The sequence below is a fragment of the Athene noctua genome, chromosome Z (assembly GCF_965140245.1).
Source record: "Athene noctua chromosome Z, bAthNoc1.hap1.1, whole genome shotgun sequence".
NCBI classification, from domain to species: domain Eukaryota; kingdom Metazoa; phylum Chordata; class Aves; order Strigiformes; family Strigidae; genus Athene; species Athene noctua.
Genome location: NC_134077.1, coordinates 21,902,864 through 21,929,081, shown reverse-complemented (window position 1 = coordinate 21,929,081; position 26,218 = coordinate 21,902,864). Strand labels below are relative to the sequence as shown.

The 26,218-nt window shown below is 37.3% G+C and overlaps 1 protein-coding gene across 10 annotated transcripts in view; it reads left to right on the top strand.

Annotated features, from left to right (window-relative positions):
* Positions 1–26,218, top strand: part of PDE4D (phosphodiesterase 4D) — a 633,293-nt gene that overhangs the window by 489,499 nt on the left and 117,576 nt on the right. For all 10 annotated transcript variants that reach the window (XM_074932337.1, XM_074932343.1, XM_074932336.1 and 7 more), the window contains 2 exons: positions 11,028–11,219; positions 26,052–26,088. In XM_074932337.1, coding sequence (XP_074788438.1) covers positions 11,028–11,219; positions 26,052–26,088 — 229 coding nt within the window. The remainder of the gene's footprint in view (positions 1–11,027; positions 11,220–26,051; positions 26,089–26,218) is intronic.

Below are 26,218 nucleotides of genomic sequence, written 5' to 3'. Positions count from 1 at the left end.
CTTCTTACCCTCTTCCGTTGGCATTTGCTTTTGGCCACTACTAGGGATAGAATAGTGGTTCCGACGGATCCATCTGATCCATCCAGTAGCTGTTCATATGTTCTGAATTAATCTGTATTTGTGTTGATGCCCACATGGCTCAAGCAGCAGCCATTCAGAGTGGATACTTCAAGAATGAGAAACACAGTATTAGTAAGGTATGATTAAGTTGGTCTAAGTGACTAGTTCAGTATGAGGTGCTCTGCAGCTCAGGCAAATATTACTAGCAGTTCTTGATGATAAAGCACTTTTAACTTTCTGTAGTCCTTTGCCTGATTCAGTACCCACCTTCTGCAGTGAATGAGACATCCCACTGACAGGTGCTGGTACCTCAGAGCCCTCTTAGACCCTGAGCAAGGTAGAAGATTTTTAAAAATAATATAGTGTCAATATTTTTCAATAAGGCAGATGCATGACATTACTGACTTAAAGTTGATCTAAGCTTATAACTTTTTTAAATTTATGAAGTTCACATAATGAGGAAAAAAGGCATTTTGCAGACACTTGCGTAAATTCCACTTCTCTGGTGCCAAAAGTGAGTCACTAAAATATCTCACAAAATGGCTTCCAGGTTGGTTTTTTTTAAAAAAAAAAAAAAGAAAAAATACACGTTTCTTTGACACTTTCTCATCAGCAGCTGACCCATTTTCCCTCAAAAAAAAAAATTGGAAAGAAAATTTCAGCACCACTGGACAGAATTTAGTAATGGTAAAAACACATTCTTATAATGCAGAGTGCCAGGCAGCCCTCTTCGGTAATGTTATTTGGCATTATAATAATATAGTATTAAAATAATGTAATAAAAATAAGGAAATAAGCCTCAAATGATCCATTATTGTAGATTATCATTACTTTTGCATTCATGACAAGAATTATATTTCTTGACATACCAGATACTCAATGACTCTGCTCAGGGTCCACAATCAATATAAAATGTACAGTATCAGCACATACACTCAAGATATTCCAGTCCTGGCACCTTCCAAGTCAATCTGCTAACTTTTTTGTTTCCCTTTAAAGGTTGATGATTTTATGTGGCAAAGCTGTAGCAAGGATTTCCTGAACCCAAATCATGAAGTGAACCTTGATACATTTAGTAGAAGTCTATGGAAGTGCAAACAGCTAAAAATTTAGCAAATTTGGTAAACTAAATGCAAAAACACAATGAAAAATACAAAACAATACAATAGAAAAAAAATAGAAACGCAAATTAAAAAATCCAAACACTCAGAATGTAAAGAACTGAAATGGGAGGAATTGCAGTGGAAAAGATTTCAATGAAACAATTTCAAAAGAGCAAAGCACAAAAATTTTAGAGCTCTGAAGCTTTTAATACCTTGAGCTTTTAAGCTTTAAACAATACATGTCATGCTTTAAGTGATAATTGCTGCTAACATTTCCCAACATGAATTCTTTTGGAAGTAGAATTCATATGTGATTTATTGCCAGCAATTGTTTATTGCAATTAGAGGAATTTTACAACAATGCGAGAAAAAAAAAAAAATTGTTCCTTGTCAAATATAATGATGTCTCCTTTTCATGGAGTTTTCGTTGGCATAGGGAATTTAGAGCAACACCAGAAGACACTTTCTTTGCCTAAAGAAACAACTGCAATTTCTTATCCAGCTGCCTCCTGTCCATTCTCCTCTGAAGCTGGCCATGATCTCTTGTAGGTATCTGTGTGTGCACATTGTACTGGTGAAACAAGCCATCTTGCCTCCTATGTGTGTGGTTTGTATAGTTTGGGCTATAGACCTTCTTCTCTTTGGACTTCTGTCCACAGCCCTTACCCATTTTCCGGAAGACACACTTTTTGAAGACAGGTTGGCTTAAACTCAGTTTTGCAAATAATTGTGAGCTGGGTGATACTGAAGGATGGGACTTTCTCTTGTCTTAATGATCACACCTCCTGGCTCTCTGGACCTCCTTCTGTGCTTCATTCTCTGGGACGGGAGAGTAGGCAGGAGTAACCACAGCTGCTTTTTCCTGTCAGCTTCTGGCTGGGGCACTCTTTGCCAAAGATCTCTGCCACTAAGCACAAGGTACATGTAACTGTAACTTCTGTGGCCATACCAAGTGTTTATCATAATTGTGGCTATATATGATGATTCTTCAGAAGGATATGTTAACCAGAAAGCTTACAAATGCATACAAGTATTAGCTTTGGGGAACATTTATACCTGTTTTCTGGATTTTGTTTGCTGTCATCTGTAATGTAGGGTATTGAATGAAATATTACAGGTCTGACAAACTATGTCTATTCCCACATACTTGCTTTATCACACCAGAAAGAATATATAAGCAATTTGGCCACTTCTGATAATGGCATCTGACTGAATTCACAGAAAGAGGAGGCTGAGCTTATTCAATGGAGTTTCCTTCTCTGGCAGCAATATGCTTCTCAACCATGACCTTACATTCTTTTTCATATTTTAGTTTTTCCTAAAGAAAGGTGTTCTGCTAATATCTCAGGGGAGCTGCATTTTAATTAGGATTAGTCAGTATGCTTGCTGGATGGTTTGCAAGTTTTTATAAAGCTAGATAAACATTTTGAAATGCTTTGAGATTTTATTCCAATATATTTAAAATAAGAGAAAATTAATAGCAATGTGAAGTACAGTAACTACATGCTATATAGTCACACTCGGTGCAAGTTGGTTTTGTATCCCAGTGTGTAAATACTGCTCAGAAAGTAGTGCTGTAGAAAAAGTAGTGGGTATAGTTGGATCAAAACTTGCCCTGGCAAGAAAAACAGTGTTGTTCTAAAATTTCTTGAAGAAATTAAAGTGATTTTTTTTAAAAAAAAAAAAAAAGAATTTGAAAGTACTTTAGAGCCCAAAGAAAAGGTACCTTACAGAAAATAAGTGCAGACAACATTATGGAATGATTTAAGTGAATGGTGACAGATAGACTGTAATTAAGTAACAATGACAATAAAGTGGAGTACTGATGAGACTGCACCGCTAGAAATGCAGTGGTGCTGACAGGCACCTACAGTAGCGGGAGCCAGCAGGTGCTTGTGGCCAACTGGCTGGCAGGCCGCTCAGGAAGACCCCTGAATGTTCTTCATACTCCTTCACATGTCTGGATTAAATGGTTCTATTTTTCAGCCTTTTTAACCTCAGGTTACTCAAAAGACTTCTGATTCTTTAATTAATTTTCTGAACATTTCCTCATTCAGACCTCAGCCTGTCACAGATTTTTCCAGAAGCCTTGGGGAAAAGAGTTGATGCCTTGGTGGCCTTTTTTTGTTATTTAAACATGGGGATACTAGTCCCAGTACAGTTATTAGATCAGAAGAACTGTACCTAAACCTAGTAGAAGCCTGAACAGATTACCACATTTCTTGAAAATTATTTTGCATTTTCTTCCTCTTGTGTTCTTTGTTTGCATGTTTATTATATTGCAATAAGACAACTATTTCAGCTTTAGAGAAACATCAAAACATTAAATCCATGTAACAGGATCTGGAATCGGGCATTCTTATCTGAACATCACATTCGTAGAAAGATGTTCACTTGCAAGAGCCAAGTTCAGAGAAAGAAAACTTGCCGGGTGAGAGAGGCAGTTCTCTCTCCAAGGAAAGAATAAAAGGAATCACAAAAACAATCTCAGTATGGCTAAGCACAGCAAGCAAATTGATTTAATTGGTGCAATAAATGCTTGCATGCCAAATGCATAGACCACTGAGGCATAATTAGAGAATAATGAGGTGACGAAAAATACAGCTTGAATTGAGTTTGAGGAGACTGTTCAAAGCAAAAGGCCCAAAGATATGGAATAGTCCATCACAGGAAACTCCTTGCTTGGAAACTTCATTAAAAAGCATGAAACAGTTTGTTTAGAGAGATCAGCCACATTTTCAGAAACGCTTGCTAGAAAATGAGACAAAAGCTCAGATAGTTGGAGTTCCTTTGCTAACATGTTTGAGTAGACTAATTCCCACAAATCTTTTTGCTTCAGTGTATTTTTGCCCTACACATGTTCTGTCTGCCTGTTATCTGGGCTTTTAATATTAGTATTAAGCCTTATTACACTCTAAAGGTTTCCAAAAACATCAATGCCAAGAGCAAAAGCCAAGTTCTGCTGCTAAAAGCAGATTTCATGAAATGTCACATTTTCTTCTTTTGCTTGCAGTTTTGATACTGGAAAATCTATCCACACCACTTCTAAAAATGGAGTTAATCATAGGCCTTGCTTGCTGAATTGCTTAACTGGAAACCCAAAGCCACAAGTAGATAGTTGGCTTGAATTCTCTAGTGGTACAAGAAAATTCAGATTTAGATCATATGTTCCTTTTAGTATAATTTGCTTACAATTCGCTGAAAAATAAAAATATCAGGTAACTTATAAATGACTTTTTTATTCAAATTTAGAGAGTTCATATGATATTCTTTCCAAAATGTTAGTATAAATATTTCTTCCCTTTTTTCTATCATTTTCCTGAGGTCTAGTTTTTACTAGGCATGGGGGAAAGACAGAAAGGAAAGTAGAAGGAGAAAACCAGATGTGGTCTCCCCTACACCACTGGGTAGACAATGTCAGAAAGGAAACATTTTGGAAACGTTCTGAGCAGAGAACTAATATAAGAAATACATTTTAGGCCTGCTATTCAATTATATAAATCCACTAATAGGTTTTTATAGTCTGTTTTCTGATGCTGCAGGTTAGCCTGTTTAACATCTGCAGTCCAGTGGGACCCTATGGAAGGGGCTCTGTTAGTGACAATTTGTTTCTTTCTGGTAAAGAAAGTTGTAAAATTTCATCTTTATTAAACTTTGGAGATAACAATGTCTGGCAAAAAAGGGTAACACCCAAATCAGCTGTTGGCTCAACTTAATTCTTAGTTTATCAATAAGCAATAAAAAGGCTCAAGAGAAGCCATAAAGACATAACCAAAGTGTTTGTGCAGTTTACTTAATGAATGTAAAGTGTGTCTAACATCAGTGTTTCAGACAGAAATTATCATTATTTGGTTAACAAATCTTTGGACAGATTTACATCTGAATTCAGTGAATATATTTAGTGTATAAAATAAAACAATTTAACTTCCTAAAATGCATCAATGAAAATTCAGTTCTTATTTAGCAGATAATGCCTGTTCCAGAAGATGAGGCTTTTGTCTCTGTCTTCATTTGTTCCTTGCACTGCCTTTTCTGATTGAAAGCTGTAAAATTAGTTTAACAGGATCAGTGTCCACCTTATACAAGATGATTTATAATGACATAGTATATCGGGATTTTCTGTACATTTTTTTAAGAATTGGTCACGATGGGTGTGATTTCCACAGTAACTGAAATGGTTTGGACTACTAAAATAACCTATAACTGACGCAGAATAAATCTACCACATCTAAGAACAAAGCTTAAATTGTGCTATTTTGATGTGAGACATGCACATCTCCAGGATACACAGTCATTAATGCACACAAGGTCACACTACGCTCAGCCTGTTGCTTCCATCTGACAGCGAATGAGCCTTCCCCTACCCTGGGCTTTTATACTGAACATTCCTAGTGACAGGCACACTGTGGCGTTTCTCTAGAATCCTTCATGTCCACGGTGGGTTCTACCAGCTGAGGTGGCCCAGTGCTATTTTTCATCCCAAGCAATCCAAGTAACAAATACAGATTCTGCATTTGAAGGGACCATCCAATCCTCCCCTTTCTCCAATAGCTACAGGCTGCCTCCTTGACAAGTGGGCTCCTGTCCCAGGGCACAAGCAATAAAAAACTTACCTTTTCCTTGGAGACAAAAGTTTTATTATCTTGCTTTTGCTTTAAATAAGACCGTGTCCAAAGGCAGTTGCTACAGGGCAGCTCTTCTATGACAATGCCAGTGAATTGCAGCTGCTATGCCAAATGCACCCATTCAGTGTGATGTTCGGATTGTGCTTCCAAGTGAAAATAATGGGAAGTAGGAACGTTGAGATGCATAGGTAGGTCATAGCACAGACAGATGTCTGGAGAGATTGCTTGACACTGGGACAATGGGCCTCTTTGGTGGGGGAAAAAATTTGCCCCTCCAGAACTTGTTTGTCCCTCTGTAATAGTTAAAGATGGCCTTAAAAGATAAGGTGTCCCTAGAGGATTGATTCATTTGGATCCTACCTCTCTCCGTTCCCATAGTTTCCAAGACAGGGTAGGCTGAAGATGGAGAGACTTAAAAGGGAATATCGGGAGTGCAATTTGTATTCTTAAAAAGTCTTGTAAATTCTTCATTTTGAGGTGGATTTTATTTCCTTCCCTCTTCTACTCTTGCTTACTTCTCTAAAAAAAAACAAAACAAAAGTCCCCAACAAAAAGCTACAGGATTAAATTGCTAAACAGTAATAAGTAAGGCCAACATTAAGATTTTCTATGCAGCCTTAATTGCAAGCTCTCGTGCATATTCATTATGATGCCATTATTCCTTATGTAACTAAAAGCTATATTTTTTTCACAGATCTTCCCCTTTTTTCTTTTAGCGACCTTACAGAGAGTAGAAGAGCATTATTTAAGGACACAAAAGGAAGTGCACTGAGGGTTTCTTTCACTGTGTAAAGAAACTGCAGCCTTTAACAATGAAGCAGTGCTGCTGAGATCCAGGATTCAGAACTTCTCCTGTCCTTGCCACAGATTCCTGCTATTGCCCAAAGCAAATCATTAATAATCTTTGTAAAGATTGCTTGTGATGTTGTTACTTCCTGTCCTGTTAGGAGCATGGGGAAGATCAGCCACTAATGCTTAGAAGTCACTCAAGAGAGTTAACCACCTTTATCCCCATCTTGGTAGAGAGACTAAATGATACACAGTGGGCAAGATGTTCAAACACGATGGATAGCCAAAAAAGGAAAAAAGGCTGAACATGTTATGTTTGTCATCACTGAACACTGAATAAGGCAGTCTGTAAGGATAAACAGTATCCACTAATGTCATAAAACATTTTGTCAAAATGCAGACACAAAAGTTGCTGAATTAGCACTGGCTTTTCATAGCTTTGGCATCTCTGGAGTTACAGCAAAGCTTTTTGAACATAGAAAAACCTGTGATGTGTGCCGCGCCAGATGCTCCTGTCACTAAAAGCAGCTTCAGTTTGCACGCATTGTGTAAAGTGCCTGAAGCTGTCTGAAGAACAACGGTGGAAAATTCTGTCTTTAAATGTCTGCTTTCTGCCAGTGAAACTACAGCAAAGCAGTTCCTGTGCCTTCAGTAGCAACTTCCATGCTTCTTCTTCCTTTACAAAGACCACCCTCCATCAAATCTGCAAGCAAGTTGAGGAACACATTAGGGACAGAATAACTTTTGGTTCACAGCATATTCTTGCTGGGGCTTAAAACTTAACAGGAGTGGAAAGATAAACATGAAGCAACCACAGCTGACTTTCTGCAGCTTCTGCCCAGGCAAATCGAACAGTCTATACAATTTTGCATCTTAAACTTTGGGGTTTTTTTCAGTGCATGCAACAAGAAAGGACAAACGTGTCAAAGTCTTCAATTCCCCATTCTGATTCTCTGTTCATATGATGCAGTGTGATCGGCTATGCCATTTCTTGCAAATAAGACTTGTGATTCAGCCAGAGAAACAATTTATTTGATTTTCAGTGTAATAAAATATTTTTCATTTAGATGCATTACAAGCTTTTGTATCTGAAAGTGTTAGCAAATATATCAGTAAGAGATAAACAAGACACTTAAGTGCTGTAGCATTTTAGAAACTTTTAAATAAAAACATGTTTCTGGAAAACCAGTGCTGTATTCACATTACCCTTGGACTGTAGAACCGGGGGTGGGGTGGGGTGTGTATGTATATTTACATAAAAGACCGTTGAGCAATGTAAGCCAAATCCTAACTGGTATTTGGATCCCGTTCATTACTTTTGACACCCATCTAGTGGACACTACGCAGTATCACAGGATAAAATTGCTGTGACAACAGTCATGTGCAAGTCCTGCACGTACTTGTACTTGCTGGTGCAAACCACAGGGCCTTTCCCAACGGACGAAACTGCAGTTTTATCTAATAGACTTCTAAATTTTAAAAAATCTCTGTTTTATAATCTGACGGTGAAATCATTCACAGAACCCTGCCTTAGTTTCTGACTGTGAGAAATAAGACTGGTAATAAATTATTCATATCATGTCTGCAAATGGTGGGTGAACAAAATAAAACAAATTTTCAGACAAAATCACGTGGTCCTTTCATCTGATAAAATACTTTTCAATCAGTTGAATAATCAAGTCCACTGTTAAAGAAAACAATTTAATAGTCACTCCTTATGCAAAATTTTCCTGCTGAGAGATGGACTTACATCGCCCTTCATTTATTTCTATCCCACTTTTAGCTTTTGCTTTAGAGCTTTCAGGCAAGTGTATATATATTTGAAATGATACTGCCATTGCAAGTTAGTCTTAATGAGCACAGGAATAAACAATCCTATTTTACTTAAAATTGCATGAAAGATCTGCCCTTAATAGAGAAACAAAACATATAGACTGTGTATTGTTTAGAACGCTATGTGTTCCTTCAGGTGTTTAAAGAAAAAAATATTTTATTTAGGCAATTAAATAGAAGTGTTAGGAAATATGGATATTATGAGCTCATAGATGTTCCAAACACTTCATTGGTATCGTGAGTATTTTCTGCTCCTGGAATACTCAGGAATTCAAACTCAAAAGATACTGATTGCAAGTGAGCAGTAGCAGTCATGCTAGTACTAATGCCAATATCGTTAGTAATTTATGGCAGTATAAGATGAAAAATATGTTTTATTGTAGTATTCATGCTATCTTGCCCTTTACAATATGGTGGGGGTGGGATTTTTTGTTTTTGTTTTTGTTTTTGTTTTTGTTTTTTGTGTGAGCAGATCTCACAATGATCAATGAATAGGGAAAATGAAAGGCAGAAAGGAGCTTTGTGTTGTCCAAGATCACCCAGCAGGCTCGTGGCAGAGCTCTCATTTGATGTCTTAAGATTAAGCTTCGTTAACTTTGAGATTGGTAATGTCGTGTAGTAGAAGCACATTTGAGGACACAGAAAAAATATTCAGGCATAATGAAAATAAATTAAATTTGGGAAGAAGTATATGTATTAGGATTTACTGACAGTGAATTGTTCTGAAAACTAAAGTGAAAAGAGGATTAAATTGCTAAGGTCTCTTGAAGTTTAATACCATTTTCTGAATAGTTTTTTGAAAAATAAAACAAAATATTTTGCTTGCATTCAAACTGTGAAAGGTGAATATAAAAGAATTAATATAGTTTGAGAGCCAAAGAAAGCTTTCAGTTCCAGGAATATGTGCAAAGTAACAATGAAATGAAAAAAGACATGAAACTAAGGCCCATTCTCTGCCAGGCAATGTGAATCTCTGTCAAAATAGGCAATATATGTTTCTTTGATTAGTTCATTTAACAAAGAAAAACAGGCCATGAGAATGGCCTTCAGTAAAACATTAAAGCGGCAACCTCACTGCAACCTCAGATCAATGGTAGATGACGGCAAGAACAAGCTAGTGCAGAGAGTAGCTTGTACCTGCTGTGACACCTGTGCCAGGCTGAAGTCTAATCAACAGCTAAATTTTACTGAATATTTTCTCTTCCAGTGTCATTAGATATAATTGAAAACCAGTAGATGTCCTTCACATGAACACTGATTTCAAAATTAGTCCTTCAGATGGGTTCAATACAAATACATATTCTGATGCTAACACTTAGCCATGTTTAAAAAAATCATGTTAAAGATCTTCTGTTCATCCCTTATTCCCAAATGCTGTAGCAGTATTATTTAAGTTCCCATCAGTATGGCAAATAGTAATTGTAAAGTAGTTATAAGCCAAGGTACATGCACACCTTGCCTACTATGTTGTAAAACAAAAGCCAATCTTTTGATTTTATAGACACAGCCAAATAGGGAAACAAAAGTCATCTTCCACTTCTCACTGGATAAAATTGTTCCATCTCATCAGATGGAGACATAATCTTGTTAATCCACACATTTGTAACCTCTGAGATTGTAGACAATACATTAAGTCTAAAAACAGAGCCACATGTTCCAAAAAGACACCATATGGCACCAAACGTAGCTGTTGGGCTGCTAAGCAATACAGGTTGCCATAAGCATGTCATCCCACCACTGCCCGCCCTACACTAGTTTCTAACTGATTGCAGACTCCCATTCGAGGTCTTTGCACTGATTTTCAAGTTCTTTGCACTGATTTTCAAGCTCTTTGTGGAAACGTCACAGACTATGTGAAAGAGAATCTTCTCTCTTCTTCTCTTTCTTTCAGCCTCTCATGATGGCAGTGTTGCCTAGGAATGATAAGCCTGTTTACCACTCAATACCAAATAAAATAGCTAGAAGTGCTGGATCTAAACTGTGTGGTTCAAAGACACAAACAGCTACTGAAGTCACATTGCTTAGCAGTAAGCAAAGAACTTACTTCTTCGATCTGGTTGTAAAGTAGCAACTGTAATGGATGCAAACATGCCCAAGCACACACATACACCTTAATACCACACCAGAGCTTTGTTTATTAAGATAAAACAAAATAATGTTCTTGAAATATTTGGATAGTGATAAAATATTAAGGTTGGGTACTCATTAACAAAAGAGCTCTCAACTACCTCAACAGTAGGAGACAGGATAGTGACAGTCCAGCAGCTCAGGAGATATGGGGCCTAAGGAAGAAAACAATGAAACATCATGTTTCCTCAGGTGTAGAGCTCATGAATACTCTACATGCAGAGAATCGTAATAGTTTCCTGTATTCCTAATAGTGGATTTTATCTATCCAATTTATTTTCCTTCAGACTTGTTCTTTTTGGTTATCAGAAGTTTTAAAGTATATTGCTTGTGTGCCCTTGGTTTTTGGCTTAACAGTGGACTTGATCAGGTCTTTATTTTCCCATTATTATCAAGAAGCAATTAAGTAGTGATAAATTTGTCAGAAGAGTGTTTACTACTTTCAAATTCTTATGTCAATGACATAAATTTTTCTTCTTTCTTCTTGCAGTTTCGATGTAGACAATGGTACATCATCGGGACGAAGTCCCTTGGATCCCATGACGAGCCCTGGATCAGGGCTAATTCTTCAGGCAAATTTTGTCCACAGTCAACGCAGGGAGTCTTTCCTTTACCGGTCAGACAGCGACTATGACCTGTCTCCAAAGTCCATGTCCAGGAACTCCTCCATTGCCAGTGATATGTAAGTACATTATAAAATACTTTTAGCCTGTGTTTTGTCCTCTGTCTTAAGATTTTTCAAGCCACAAGAAATACCTTTTAAAAATCAAAGACAGTAATCACTTACTCTACTGAAGTAAGGGATAATTGTGTGTTTATTTATTTAATGATGCTTGAACTTTATTCTGCAATTTTCTTAAAGTAAGTATATCATGTGAGTGTACTTAATGTGTTTATGCACTTTATTAGCTTTGACAGAATAGTGAAGACACTCAATACCATTGTATCAAAACACTAAGGAGAACTCTGATTTCCTGACTGTTAAGTTCTTTTCAAAAGAAATGATGCAAACTCAATTTCTGCTTCTTAATGTTCTTAAGAAAAAGATTCCATTTATTTGCATCAGGTATTTTAAGAGTTTTAGAGAAAAGATTTACCAGTTGGAAGAAATTAATAAATTAATGAGAAGCAAAAATTATTTGAAATACCCTTTTAACTAAAAGGCAAAATTTTAATAAAAAAACTTTGGAAAGTTATTCTTTCACTCTCTCGCTAGTCTTCTGTGATGTGTATATTTTCTGCTACAGGATCACACTTTTCAAATATGTACAGACCACAGGTTACACGGTAGTGGAAGTCAGATGCAAATCTCTTGCTTATTTGTAAGACACTAAAAGCGTGTCTAGCATCTAGTCACTTCTAAGTAGTAGAAATAGAGTACTAATTTAAAAAAAATGTTTTTTAATCAGGCAAAACCCAATCAATATCCTGTTTAAAAAAGAAGAAAGTATGCACAACAAAGGAAAAAGCTTTTCATTGTAATGAGTGAAATTTCACCTGATATTTAAGTTGCAGTAATTATAATTCAACATTCCTATTTTCAGCCTACGTACTATTTTTAGAAATGTTGATTAGTCCATCTAATTATGGCTCTTTTTCTATGTAAGTGTCAAAATGAGAAAAATTCATGCCTTTACAGAGAGTTTGTGTAAGGTCCATACCTCAGTTGAGCCTCGTACTTTGAAGTACTTAGTAAGCTTTGTGCCCAGTGTAGACCAATTTTGGTTGAGACAAAATGACTAAGAAAGAGGCCAATCCATCTTGCCTTGTCTTAAAGAAAAGCATATTTCCCTTGCAAATAATCACCCCCTTCCAGCAAATCTTCCTCTGACAGATAACCTTTCTTTTAGATGGACAAGAGTCAATCTTCTAGTTTAGCACCTGTGCCAGGATACTTTTTAGAAAGATTTTTATGTTCAGAGGGGCAATCTAGGTCACTGTGTTGCTTATATGAGTCATTCCCAATTAAGAATTCAATTAGTGTCCATCCTTGAACTCGTAATTCACTTCTGCATTTCCTAGACTTCTGGGTAATATTCAGCACACGGCAGTAAATTGGATAAAGAACTGAATTACTGAAACACTAAGCACACTTTTTCCTTTTGATATTTGTATCTATTGTTCCTTTCAAAATTTTCGTAAAACACATCTGCATATAAAATATATTAGACCTTACATCTAGATAGATTTTCAGAATCTCCTGTCACAGAGAAGCTGTTGTACTAAGGTAGATATTCATGTCATTGTTTAGTGTGGGAGTACATTAGCAAATGTAAAAGGCAAGTTGTTTTAACCATGGGGTATTATTCATATCTCAGTAAGCCGAACTATAATGTCACAGAAATGAAGTAAAAGAGAAGCAAGGAATGAAAGAGGAGAAAGTTAAAAAAGATAAAATGGTGAGGAAAAAGAAAAAAATACCACAAAGCTCTGTATATATGGGTTCAAGGAGAAACTGTATGTGCTCATGGAAGGGAAAGCCACTGAAAATTGTTACAATAGAAAAACCACTGCGGTTCAGGACATTCCTAAATGTGGTGGAGGCTGTAAGAGTTGTCAGGGGAAGTAATACACAAATTTTAGATTACTCCCAAATTATCCTATTTCCCTTTTGTATTTATATACATGCTTAATTTTAGGTATTGCATGTTTCTTAAGTATGAGCGAAGTGTATTACAAAAGATTCACGTAATTTAGGTAGTGCAGGTGAATTGTAACTGTACATAACAGTTTAACGTAGAATCTCGTGATTCTTCAGTACTTGAGTTATCAACCTCAATATTCACTTTGTAAAGCAAAATACAAAGAAAAAGGCATGCATCTTGTATTTGAACAGAATATATCATAAAGATTTCTCTAATTTCCATTAATCTCAAATAGTGTACTTACAATAATACATTCCACTTCAGCAGGACCAGATGAAACAAACAAAACTTCAAGTTTTAAATTCAAATATATAAATATATTAAAAATATATCAAAATATCTAAAAAAATATATACCTTAAAATATAAATATTTAAAAATATAACTCTATAAAAATGTCATGATAGAAGACAGCCACTGGATGGCAGTGTTAACATACTGAATTCATCATTCTGTTATTATTGTATGCACAGCTCCAACTGAGGAAGGGAACACAGTCATGCTCGGTTCTTTGCAAACCCAAGATAAAAAGATGAGCTCTGCCACAACTTCAAGTCAAAGCATCAAATGACAATCAAGAAACTAATATAGTCAGATATTAACCCCAGGCGAAGATACAACATGAGTCCTTATGCCCAAAGCAGTAAACCTCACAGAGCAACCAAGGGGAGTTTAATTCAGTGAGTTGAGATGGAAAGTAACAGAACAGAGAAGGGGAAAGCTTTTTAAAATCAGAAGGATTAAAGTATATTTTTAAATGAAGAGCCAGATTAGCTACGGAAAAGAATAAAAGACAGGATGAGTGCAAGGCCGCTCAGATAAGAGAAGGTTAGTGGGACTAATGTGGGTGCAGTTATGGCACTGAAAGAGGCAGGAAAAGCAGCTGTATGGTAAGAAAGGAAAAACAAATAAAAAGAAGTGGGAGTCAGTAACATTTTTTCAATTATCTCTTGGAATAAATAGTATGGTCCTAGAGAGGAAAAAAGCAGAACATGGAGATCATATGAGGAGATGAGAAAAAGCCATTCAAGGCTGTAAAGTGGAGAGGCAGGTGGTTTAGACAGGAAGATGCATGGTCCAAGGCAGAAGAGCACAGATGCATTGTAAAGCCTGGCTATGGGATTTCCAGCAGGTAGGTGAGGATGTTCAAGAGAAATAGAAATGAGTGAACAAGCCAGTGAGGATGAGTGAGCCAATATGAGGAATTACAGGGCAGGATCTGTGACGAGAGACTAGAAAACAAATTCGAAGTGAAGCAGAACAAAGAACAGAAAATTTTAAAAAGTCCCCAACAGCACTATTGCAACACAGAGAAAAAAGGGAACAGAAGCTAGTTGAAAGATGAGAAAAATGATCAGTGTTGTACTGGAAGAATTGTCAGGTTTACATTTGAAGACATCAGTGAAGTAGGGAGCTTTGTGGGTGTCCTGCAGAGGTAGTTTGATTACTTAATACTCACCTGTTTGAACTGCTGTTGCTGCTCAGAACTTGCAAATGCAGGCAGAGGCAGAAGTGGTAACACTTGTTATCCCTTTCCTGCTGCGGGATCACTGCCCTGATTAAGATAGCATTAGTAGCAAATCTCAGTTTTAGCAAAAAATGGGTCTCTGACCAGGTTAAAAAGTGGTTTCTTCAGTGAAATCTTTAGCACTCTTACGAACACTAGAAAGAAGACAATAAGCAGTCCAGCAGCTGTGGCAGAGCCCATGTTTTAACCACTACTCTAAAGGAAGAAAAGCATGTGTAGTCCCTCTGTGATCCTGAAGAAGCAGACCAGAGTGTAGCAGGCCAGACCAGAGGACCAAGACACTCTTGCTACAGCAGTCTGTCTAAGCTCTGGTATGTCTTCTGAATGTATCTAGGGGAAAAACTATGTGACAATAAGCAATACTTAAGTCTACCCTTTTCCCATTTCCACAGGGTCACAGAAACAGCTTGGACGCAACATCCAGGTCTTTCCAGGACTTGGTCAACTGATCCTCACTCAGTAAAAAGTAGCTGGTGTGGGGAGTTTTATGGGCTTCTTTAGAGAGGCTCAGCACTCTTTGCTTGATCAGGTGAAATATCAATATAAGCTCTAATTAGTATAATTACACAAATATTGCTAATTTCTATTAAGCCTATTGTTTCCATCTCTCAAGCACCAGTACCCAGACAGGGGTCACCGACCACAGGGAACTGCAGCATTATTGGTCTGGTGATCTGCTAAATGGCCAAGCAGCCCCCAGTATACCCATTCCCCAAACTGGCCACCTACTACTCTTCTGCCAGTAGCTTCTGTAGACAGTAACATCCTTCTGCTGCTGTCCATGGTAAAACAAGTGTCAAGAGGATGCAATTCACTCCAGGATTTTTTCCCTATAACTGCAGTATTATCCTACCTTCTTCCAGAGGATGTGCTGCTCTGTAGACTGTATTTAAACATATCTGTAAAACTCGGCTCCATGTTTACCTAAAAAAAAAAAATTGAAAAATACTCTCTTGAATAATAAAACACAAATGTGGACTACTTTGGAACAAAAGGAACCTCTGTAGTCTGATAAACATGGATATTGACAAACAAAGAATTGTTTCGTTAGAATGAATTATGCCCTTCTTCAATAGCAGGGGAAACAGTTGTGGCATTTTTAATTTGTGTGGGTATTTTTTCCAAAATAAAGCCAAAATATTCTGTAATTTTGCAAAGAATAAAGAATATCAGAATTACTCTGGATGGAGAAGTCACCTTAAATAAAGGAAAATTCCAGTGTAGGGAGTTCCCTTATTTGTCAGTGACTGGCAGGTCTGGTCCTGATCTGAAGCTGCAAAAAGGCTGAAATATCCCTTTAACTGGCATGTGGAACAACTGCCAGGTGAGAATTTTTGAGCTCACACACGTTTCCCAGTTCTCAACAGTCTGCTTAGCTTTTAAAAAATTTCATTGTATTCAATCTGGATCAGATTCATAAAGGGAATGTACTTTAAAATAATGGCAGACAAAGATGGCAAACCTGGAGAGTTATTAAGGTTCATCTGAGCCTTTAATATGCCAATAAAATCATGAAATGAGGATATATTTTCTCATGTAGAACAGGAAGCCAATTTACTGGTGATACAGCTTATTCTTCTGTTTCTGAGACAAGAAGACCTGGATTTATTAATAAAATTCTGTGAGTACATATCTGAAGTTATGGGAAAAAAAAAACAAAAACTTTTTCCTGAAAGGTTATGGCCAAGACTTTAGGAGAGCAGAAAACACATGCAGTTATTGAGCAGAGTAATTGCACTCAGTTTAACAAATTAGAAATAATTGTCTTTCCACATAAACTACTGTTGAAATTCCTTATGATAAATCAGATTATTTTCTCAGAACCTGTGATATCACAGATATTACTGTCTGAAAAGAGCCAGTCAAACTTCAAAGTCCAACCTGCTTTAAAAAAAAATCTTTTAAGATGCATTTTCCATATGTGTTTCAGCTTAGAAAAAATTTTTAATGAGAAAATATATTAAATTGCTTGAGACATTTATTTGTCCATGAAGAGAAATGTACTTACGTGGCTTTAGGGAAAACAGGCCAATATTTTGCTTCATTGGGTTTTGACTTTTTGTTCTTAAGATCTTTTAAATTGTGTAAATCCATGTTCCTGCCTAAAGTAAGCTAAGTAATTAATAAGTCACTGAAAATCTTTTTTTGAGTTATAAACAAAAACATTTTGCAAAAATACCACTGTGTCCTTCCCAGCTGCTTGAGACATTTCACAAATGGAATCCAAACCAAAGAACTCAGTAACATCCAGCTTGCTTAAATTAAAATAAAGTTTCTGCTAACTTCATTTGTTGATCAGGAAAACAGTTATGTTGTAAAAAAAAAAGATAATATTTTCAGTTGCGAAGGCTTCCTTTGAAATGCTTTTTAATTTAGTAGATTCTGAGGTGTTCTAATACACCTTTATATGATTGTTGAACCAGGATTTTTTTTTATGAAACACAAACTGATTTTATCTTCTGTTCAGACATTACAGAATCATTACTGGGTTTATGTCCAAATGGTAAGACTTAATCGTTTTTCAAATACAGCTTTCAGTTGTTAAAGACATCACTTCCCCTTCAAACACTTATCATGTCAAGCTTATTTTTTTCCCTCTTCTGGAAATAATGGGTGTTTGAAACAAAATGGTAAGTTACTGCTCCTGTGCTAAACAAAGCAAACTTCTTTCCTAAACCTCTTCAGTCGAAGGTGGCATGTTATTAAAAACATGGTATCAAAACTGATTCTTAGCTGGGATTGCAGCCACATTACACCACCAGTCATCTCTGGGTTTGCTACGCAGATCTGCAGTGGAGGGGAGGGAGGATGAGTATTTTATATGTGCACATGTGCACACAGTACTGAACGATGGAAGCAGTGTGGAGAAAGGGAACTTTGTAAAGAGGGACTTGAATGTCTTTGAGGATGCCTCTTAGACTCTTTTTCCAGCTCAGTATCACCTCGTGCACAGGCTGAATTTCACAACCCAGGAGAATATTTCTTCTTATTTTACCCCTCGGGGCACAAGCAACGGTCCATATGCTTGCAGTGGCACTAATGCTGTGTCAGCTGAAGAGTTTGTTCCCTGAAAAATGGACAGTCTGAAATTCTGATGGCTTTGCCTTGTTTTTCTTGATGTTTTCTTGTTTCTTCACATATACATACATTTAGAGGTCTTTCAATTTGGTTAGGGAACACTTTTTGCTAAACCTTGAAGATGAGTCAATCTTCCTGTGGCTGGTTGAGATCAAACTCACTCAGGCTGCGATGTTACCTTGTGTAGGTGCTGTTCTCAGCAGCTCTGCTCTCATGCCTTTTAGAGAGGAAATCTTTCTGCCTGCATCAGTAGGAGATTCATATGGAAAGTCACATATTCTTCAGAAGTAACACATTCATATCAGTGCTCTACACTTCATCATACAGGGCAGAGACAAGCAAGCAACCAAATGTCTGCTGCTAAAAAGCAGTTCAAGGTAATACATTTCATTTTCGTTTGCAACAAGCTAAGAGTTTATATGTGTCAGCTAATGCAATCAGAACTGATTAATAGTAACTCATTAAGCAGCACTAACTTGATTGCTTCCAGTCATGTGTGCACACCCACTCACTAATTTTTTCTAACCTGAGCAGAAAACAAACCTATTCTTCAGTCACTGATGCTGGTTTGTTTTACAACCTTGCTTAGAGTTAAATGATGTTTTTCTGTTGTATGAACAGTCCCAACAACGGTACTGCTGAATTGGCCTGGACTCGTCTGATTGAGTTCAGCTCTGTTCTGGTTCAAAGTCCTACATCCTCTGGTTTAATCCAGCCTCTCCTTCAACACACAAACCAAACCCCAGCACTGCAGTGGCTTGTTTTCCCTTGCCATTCCCTCAGTGACCCCCAGGCAGGCTGCAGAAGGAAAACTACCTATGCCACAGAAACACTCTGGAAATTCCATGCTCTGTTCTCTTTAGGACTGAATAGTTCTATCAGACTGATGGCAGGCCAGTTGCTGAGAGTCATCTCCCATTCCTCTGTCATCTAAATGGTCTGCTATATTATGGTTGGATTAAAGAATTGAAGCTGGGTGGACGTTTGGGACAATATGATACAGGTGATTTCTTGAGTTGTCCTGTGTTTTCATATCTTGCACATCATGCTGGCATCCTTCTGTGATGGCCCATTACATCATTACCTAGATGATATCGTCAGGCAGATTAACCTAGTCAGATGTGCAAGTGCAGTCTCTTTGGAAAACATCTAAGCACAAGAGACCTCAATCTTCCTTGAACCTTCCAAAGGTGCTATGGATAGAAGTCTGATAGTGTTCCTATAGCATATTATATGGAATGGGGAAAAACTAATACTTTCCATTCTTTGAGTTTGTCCACTGATCCTGATTCCAGCCCATCCAGCAATCCTCAATGAAGCTGCTGAATTTGATGGGTCATTGTTCGGATCACCATCACTGAGACATAGTTAGCTGCCCTTGTCAACCAGCAAAGTTGTTTCTAGTCTGCTTGAAAGCACAAGTGCTGTGACATGATACTAGTGATGCACAGTAAGGTACACAGATAACCAGAAAGCACTTCTTGATACTGCCTGGATTAAGTCTCAAAATACTCATTTAAAAAAAATGCCTTAATATTCAGTGTTCCTTTTCAGTCTTTAGTCTGTATCTTTCCAAGTACTGAGAAAGCTCCTTACCTTGGGTGCTAATCCAGTTCAACTGGAAGTAAGGTAATTTGGGTAGTCTAACACTGATGACTTCAACAGAGCAGACTCCAAGTATTCAAAGGCTTCTTTCAAGCCTAGTAAAATGTATTTTGAGGAACTGACATGCTAAAAAGGTGGCATGAAAAAAGTACTTCCTTGTACAAAATATCTATTATACCTGGAAAGCTCCAGGTACGTCAGTGCATGGCATAGCTTGGTGTGTATTAGCCATGTGTAATAATTCATGCTTGTTTTCAGCTGCCTTTTGGTTCTCTGGTCATAAGGCACCAAGAATTGTTTTCTTCATCAATATGCCATAGTGGAGTAACTTGATTTGTGCTCCATATGGAGTTAATTGGGGTGTTTGGAAACACACACATATGAAGTATTTGCTAGTGAGATTTATGCTAGAGAAATTATTTTTCCCTTTGATGTGTCTTCCTAAGTCTAACTTGTTTAGTCAAATAGTCCAATGAGAACTACTATAACCAGACTTTCTTTTGGCTGAGATAATGGATGTCTCAGGGACTGCGGCTTTTCTGAGCCAATCCTCTTCTATCTGGTTAAGTTCGGTCGAAATTAAGTAGAAAGAACTCTCCAGAACTCCTAATATTATAGCAATACTTTTGACTAATTAGGGCAAGCTCTGTTGCTGTATTAGAAGTATCAAGAGGACATAACTGCACGGTGTTATAGAAAAATGTGGTGTTCAGAAACACTCAGACAATAGCTGACAAGAGTCTGCTTCATTCAGGGTCTAATTTCGTCTACTGTGTGGTAGAACAAGTGGTTTCAAGTAGCTCTTTGTAAAAATCCTTTAAGGTACATGTTCCCAGAATTAAAGAAGTGCTGTGGGAAAAACAACCCCCTCCTCTGTAGCTCATGACTCCATCAACAATTTCAATTGCTTGCTCTCTCAACCCTAAATCCCAACCTGCCCACAGTGTCGTAGTCTCTAGCCTTAGATGCCTGATCATCCCCCAAATGGCTCTCAGCCTTTCAGTGAGATGGAAATCACTGACAAGCCACGGACTCTCTGGGAAAAGCTGTAAGTCTGTCTCTGTCACACCCCATAATGTGGGCACAACATTGAGACGTGCCTCTTATCCCCATTCAGCCTTAGCTTTTGGAGCCAGGACTTATATTTGGACTACAAAATTGGTTTTGAAGTCTTTAGAAATTTAGGTGACATGACTTAAGCACTATTCCTGAAGAATAAATTAACTTGGAGCACTGTGATTTCAGCCTCCACAAAATCAGTATTGCAAACCAGCCCCTTTGGATTCTCCAAATGTGGATGATGATAAAGTGCAAACTGCATGCAGCAGCCAACCACCCCTCCCGAGCACTGTCCTTAGAGCACAGCTTCTGCTGATTAGTATCATTACATGATGTTTCCATTACTCTATCATAGTGCAATGTAGAATCAGATTTCATTGTTGTTAAAATCTGAACCTGAGCAGCATGCATATTTTCATGATTCCTAATTCATGTGTTCTTTGTGTTTATTTGACTTCTATAAAATGCGATGGGGGCAGAAAAAAAAAAATCCTAGCAAATAGGGTAAACAATCACTTCACACTCTGTTCTCCATTTGTGGTTTTGCACATGGTATATTTGTATTTCAGCATATTTGCAAGCAAAACACAAATGTCTCATCTAAATTGCATTTATAGCATGTTATTGGACAGTAAGTCTGAATCAGCCTTGTGTACAGAAATGAATGGATGTCATGTTTAATCCAAATTTAGATGTTTACACTGAAAAAGGAGGCTGCAATAGATTTTTCTGGTTCAAACAGAAGACAACTTTCATGTTCTTTTCTATTTTGTATGTTGTGTGTAGACAGTATGGATTTTCCCTTGCTTTTATGTTTGCTATGCTTCTATGTTAAAAAAAAAAAAACAAAAACAAAAACAAAAAAACACAACAACCAAAAAACCACACAAAAAAACCCCAACCAACCAACCAAACAAACAAAAAAAACAAAAACCCAGACAAAAGTACAACTGTGTAAAAATTGAGTCAATTCTTGTGAAAATGTGACAAAAGCCTTCGTTCTTGCTGTGGTGTACATTTCAGGGATTCCAGACAGACACTGTGCACTAGGCTTTTCAAAGTCTGTTGGCAGCTTTATTCTTTCAAATAAGCTCTGTCCCAGGATTGTAGCCAGAGAATCCAACACAGACTTAAAGCCTGACCCACATCCTCAGCCAATTCTTATCCTGGGGAAATAAGTGAGTTTTTCATTCAAACAGAGGAGTGTGACAAACTAATATGATCATATTTTAAACTGGTACAAAGCATTAGGATTCTTTCCACTAGTCTTCCAATTTATCCTATAAAAATTGTATCAAGGTTAACTAGGAATTTTATTTTGACTATATCTTGTCTGTGAAAAGGTATATGTCAAACTGGTGTAAATACGTTTTGTACATTCCCCCCCCCCCCCCTCTATTTAGACAGAGCTCTTATTTATCCTGTTTATGTCTCCCATCTGCAGTGTGTGTCCTCAAGACTACTCACTGGGTATTCTTCATGTGTGTCTAGAAAGTCTTAATCTGAGTTTACTGTGTGGCCTTTACAAAGACAAACCTTATTCAGGACCTTCCTGGTGAAGCTCCACACTGGCAAGTGCAGACTCAATGTTCCTCGTGATCTTTAAGGTCTGGGACTCACTTCTTAATTGGTACCTTGACTTTTTTCTGACCACATTAAAAAATACCCTCTCTTTTTTAACTGTATCCTAGCAGGTCTGCAGAATGACTCTCTAGCTACTCTTATTAGATGACTATATTAAATTATCCCAACTTAACTAACAAATAAAAGTTATGGACTCTTTCTATCCTTGTATTACTCTTCCTGCCTGCTTCTCTGTCTGCCCATGCATGCACCTCTAAGTTCCTTTTTAGTGGGGGCAAAGTTAATTACTGTTCTGTAATTGGGATAGAAGAAACAACATCAATCTTGAGGAAAGGAAGCAGAATTTTGTACTTTTTATTTGGCAACAGTCAGCTGAACATGTTCGTCTAATTTCTGATTTAGCATAGCACTCTTCTCCATGGTGGGGACCATCATAGGTTATATGGGGCGAATTCAAGTATGTCCCATAGGAAAGGTTAAGAAGGAAAACCCAGAAAATTGGCAGAAGGCCAGGCTTCATCATTTTGACATGGTAAATAACTTGCAATAAGTTACATAATCTTTAGTCTGCTAATAGAAATTTGGCCTATATTTTATGTAATATCGATTCATGTTATGTGGACTGTTGGGTGCTATAGCAGTCTTTTTCTGATGGTGGTAGATGTGATAATTTTAAATTTTGGGGCTGTTTTAAAATTATTCTGCTTTCAAATCTGTCTTTCCATTAAAAAAAATGAAGATGTGAACAAGTATGGCAGGCATTCTAGTTAACGGAGTCTAACACTGATGTGAACAATTTCTTCTAACCTTAAGGGTTAACAGCTCTGTCTATATGTAGAAACTTGTGATATATTGCACAGGGTTTACACTGCATCTTGCTGCTTCTGTATATAGATGTGTGGCACTGCCCTGTCCAGAATCCAGAGAGAATCATCTATCAGCTTCCATATCATCTGAAAAGACAACATCAGGACACTTACATCTTGTAGTGTTTACTACATCACGGTACACTGTAGATCAATGGCACTTTGCTTGAATCATACGTTCTTGCACTTCTGTACAAAAAATAATATATCCACTTTAGACATACCTGCTCCCTTTTTGAGCACTCTCACCTTTTCCAGATTTCCTGATCCAAGGTGGATTAAAGATTACTCACCGCACTGTACAATTGCTTTTCTATTCAAGTGTGTCTGGTGGGTGCTAAACTACTTTGTGAAAGCTGTCAATATCTGTACTTTCAGTATCACACTTTCACCAAAATAATTATAATTTCTGGAATTGTTGCTCTTGACACAAGAGGCATTTGAAAAGTGAAAATTATATCCTGGGTTGATTTCAGTACATTAAATTAATATTTAATAATTTCTCTAAAAAATAAAAAGCTACAGTATTTTATCAGTGTTCTCCAATGAAATGCAGTCCAGCAAGCACTCAAGAACAAAGTCTGAAAATTAGAGGAGTGGGGTCATGCTCTTTTACAAAAAAGAAAAAAACCTCCAGGGCAGATAGATGTATTTGTCTCCTAAAAGTGCCTCAACATTCAAGGCATGGCAAACAGGGGCACTGAACGGGAAGGGGAGCAAGAAAGTACCACCTCCAGTAAGGAAGTCCACCAGAGATTTTGAGAAGAAGGACCATCCTATTTTCACAGTTTCGCCAGTCTGCATTTTGACAGTTAATAACTATGTTATAGCAGTTGTCTGGAAATTTGAAGCGCTAATGAATATTTTGTGCATTTGTGTCATACGTTGGGCATTCAGTGTCTGTCACCGACAGATCTAGCTCTATTCTGTCTTATTTACAGGTAGAAACAATTTAATATTGTTGTTCTTCATCCAGTGCTGCTGCTACTTGTAAAACTTTCTATCTCCAGAATTCTGCCCCTTCATCGTTTCCAAATGTGGGAATTAGACTTAGATTAGTAAAAAATGAGTTTTCATATTAATTTTAGAAATGGTTTCTGTGCAGAATTTGATTGCTCAGAAAACACACTCATTTCTCAGAATTTGCTCAACCCTTTGTTTGTTTTTTGCCTAAACAACCTGAGTAACAGATAAAGTGAGTAGGCATGAGGAGGACAGGCAAATAATTTACTTGAGGCTTTAGGCTCTTCCATCTTTGCACAAGTCATTCAGATGACTAACACAGGATTCCTCGCGCTACACAGCTGTGCCTCCTTTAAGTGTCAAAACAAGAGAACATGGAGTAGCTATACGCAAATAGCAAAAATAATCTTTATAAAAGGAAAGAAATTAACAGATTTTATTGAGAAACAGGTAAGCCAGCTGTTACACAGCAGATAATACCATTTCACAGAATTTGAAGACAAAGAGCATAATTTTTCTGGAAGTGAGGTAGCATACATATTCACACTATGGCTCTTCAAGCGGAGAACAGGAAAGGAAAAGATGGATGTGGCTTATCTTCTGCTGAAGCCTTTGTGTATCTGTGTAACTCATTAAGCAATCCTGGTCAGAAATGATAGTCTAAGGCATTTTCTGATGTTTTCATGACCCAGTGAAAACATGAAGAGGTACTAAACCCAGCTGGTCATTAACTCCCCTCTTAATGTCCTGGGCTGATTCATGATGTCTATAATAACCAAATCAATTTGGCTTCACTGGTCAATTAAAGCCTCTGAGGTCCTCCTGTGTTGCCATGTTTCTTCTCATTTGGTGTGAGAATCAGGCTTACATGCTTTCCGTCCAGGCTGAGACTCTGGTTTCACCTGAAGTGCAAACTTGTTCCACAGAGTCTGTAAAACGCCATTTCTCTCTTTCAACTAGCAGGAACAAAAGAGATGGTAATAAAAAACAGCTACACAGATATTAAGCATTATCATTTTGAATATTGGGGAGTTTTGTTTCATCCTTACTAACTGCTGTTTTATTTAGGTTCTTATAGAAACTCAAACACAATCATATTTCTCCATTTATCAGTCTTTTTCTGATTACATTTTCATGTATTTGAAATCTATTGTTAAATATATATATATGAGTATATATATATGCTAAACCTTAGTTTATAGTATATATATGTTATATATATATATATAAGTATATAGCTATTAATAGTATATATATTTTATATATATATAAGTATATTGGTATATATATATATATGCTAAACCTTAAATAACATTAGAATAGCACAAAAGCAATGATAATTCCTGCTGAAACCTGCAACTTGCAACTCAAGAAATTCACTGTAGACAAATACAGGAGAATTAAAAACAGAATCATACTGGATTTATGTCAGGAAAATTTGTTTTCATCTTGATTGCTGCCATATGCCATATATGATAACTGAAAACTCCCCCTGTCCCCGTGGTCCTCTGGAGGGGTCTGACTCCATATCCTAAGTGCTACAGATGCTACTCTTAAGCTCAACAGCCCTTCAGCCTACTTACATTTACAAGACTGTATTTTTTGGACATGGCTTCCAGTAGCAGATTTTGGTGCCAGAGCAAAGGAACCCCTCTTTTCCTTTCTCACCTAGAGTGTGTCATACTAGCACCTTGCCCATACATCACCCCATGGTGTGGGTGAGGTTGCCAGAGCAACATCACACACTCAGTCACACACCCTATAGCTACAGAAGTGTGTCAGTTTGAAAGTTTTACTAGGTTCTGGGATGTGGTGCCCAGCCGTCTGCAGTCACTCATCCATCCAGTGCTCACAAACCTGCTAGTAACCCTTAATGGGGTTGCTTTTGGTATTTTCACCTCCATCCTTTGGGATGAAATCTCTGCAGGTCGGTCTGGGCAGTCAGTCACCTGCCCAACTGGCAGAGCAGAAACCATCTGGTTCATCAGCCATCCCATAGACATGCCAGGCAGTTGGGCAGTAATTGATACTTACTTTTCAAAGAATGTGTAGAGCTGCAGTAGTGAGTAACTGCAGAATAAATCTGGAATTAACTATAGTGCATCATAAAACCTGGTTTTCTTTCTGTTGAAGCAGTGTGATAAGTTTTCACTAATACCTAACTTAAAACTCTGCTCATTTTTTCAGACATGGAGATGACTTGATTGTGACACCATTTGCTCAGGTAGGCACAGTTTTGCCATATTTCTTACACAATCTTGCAATTTAAAGGCTAAATGTCCAAACCATCTGTTTTCCGTCATTTATAAGATATATTTGCTTGAAATAGGAAAAAACTGTTTAAACAGAAAATC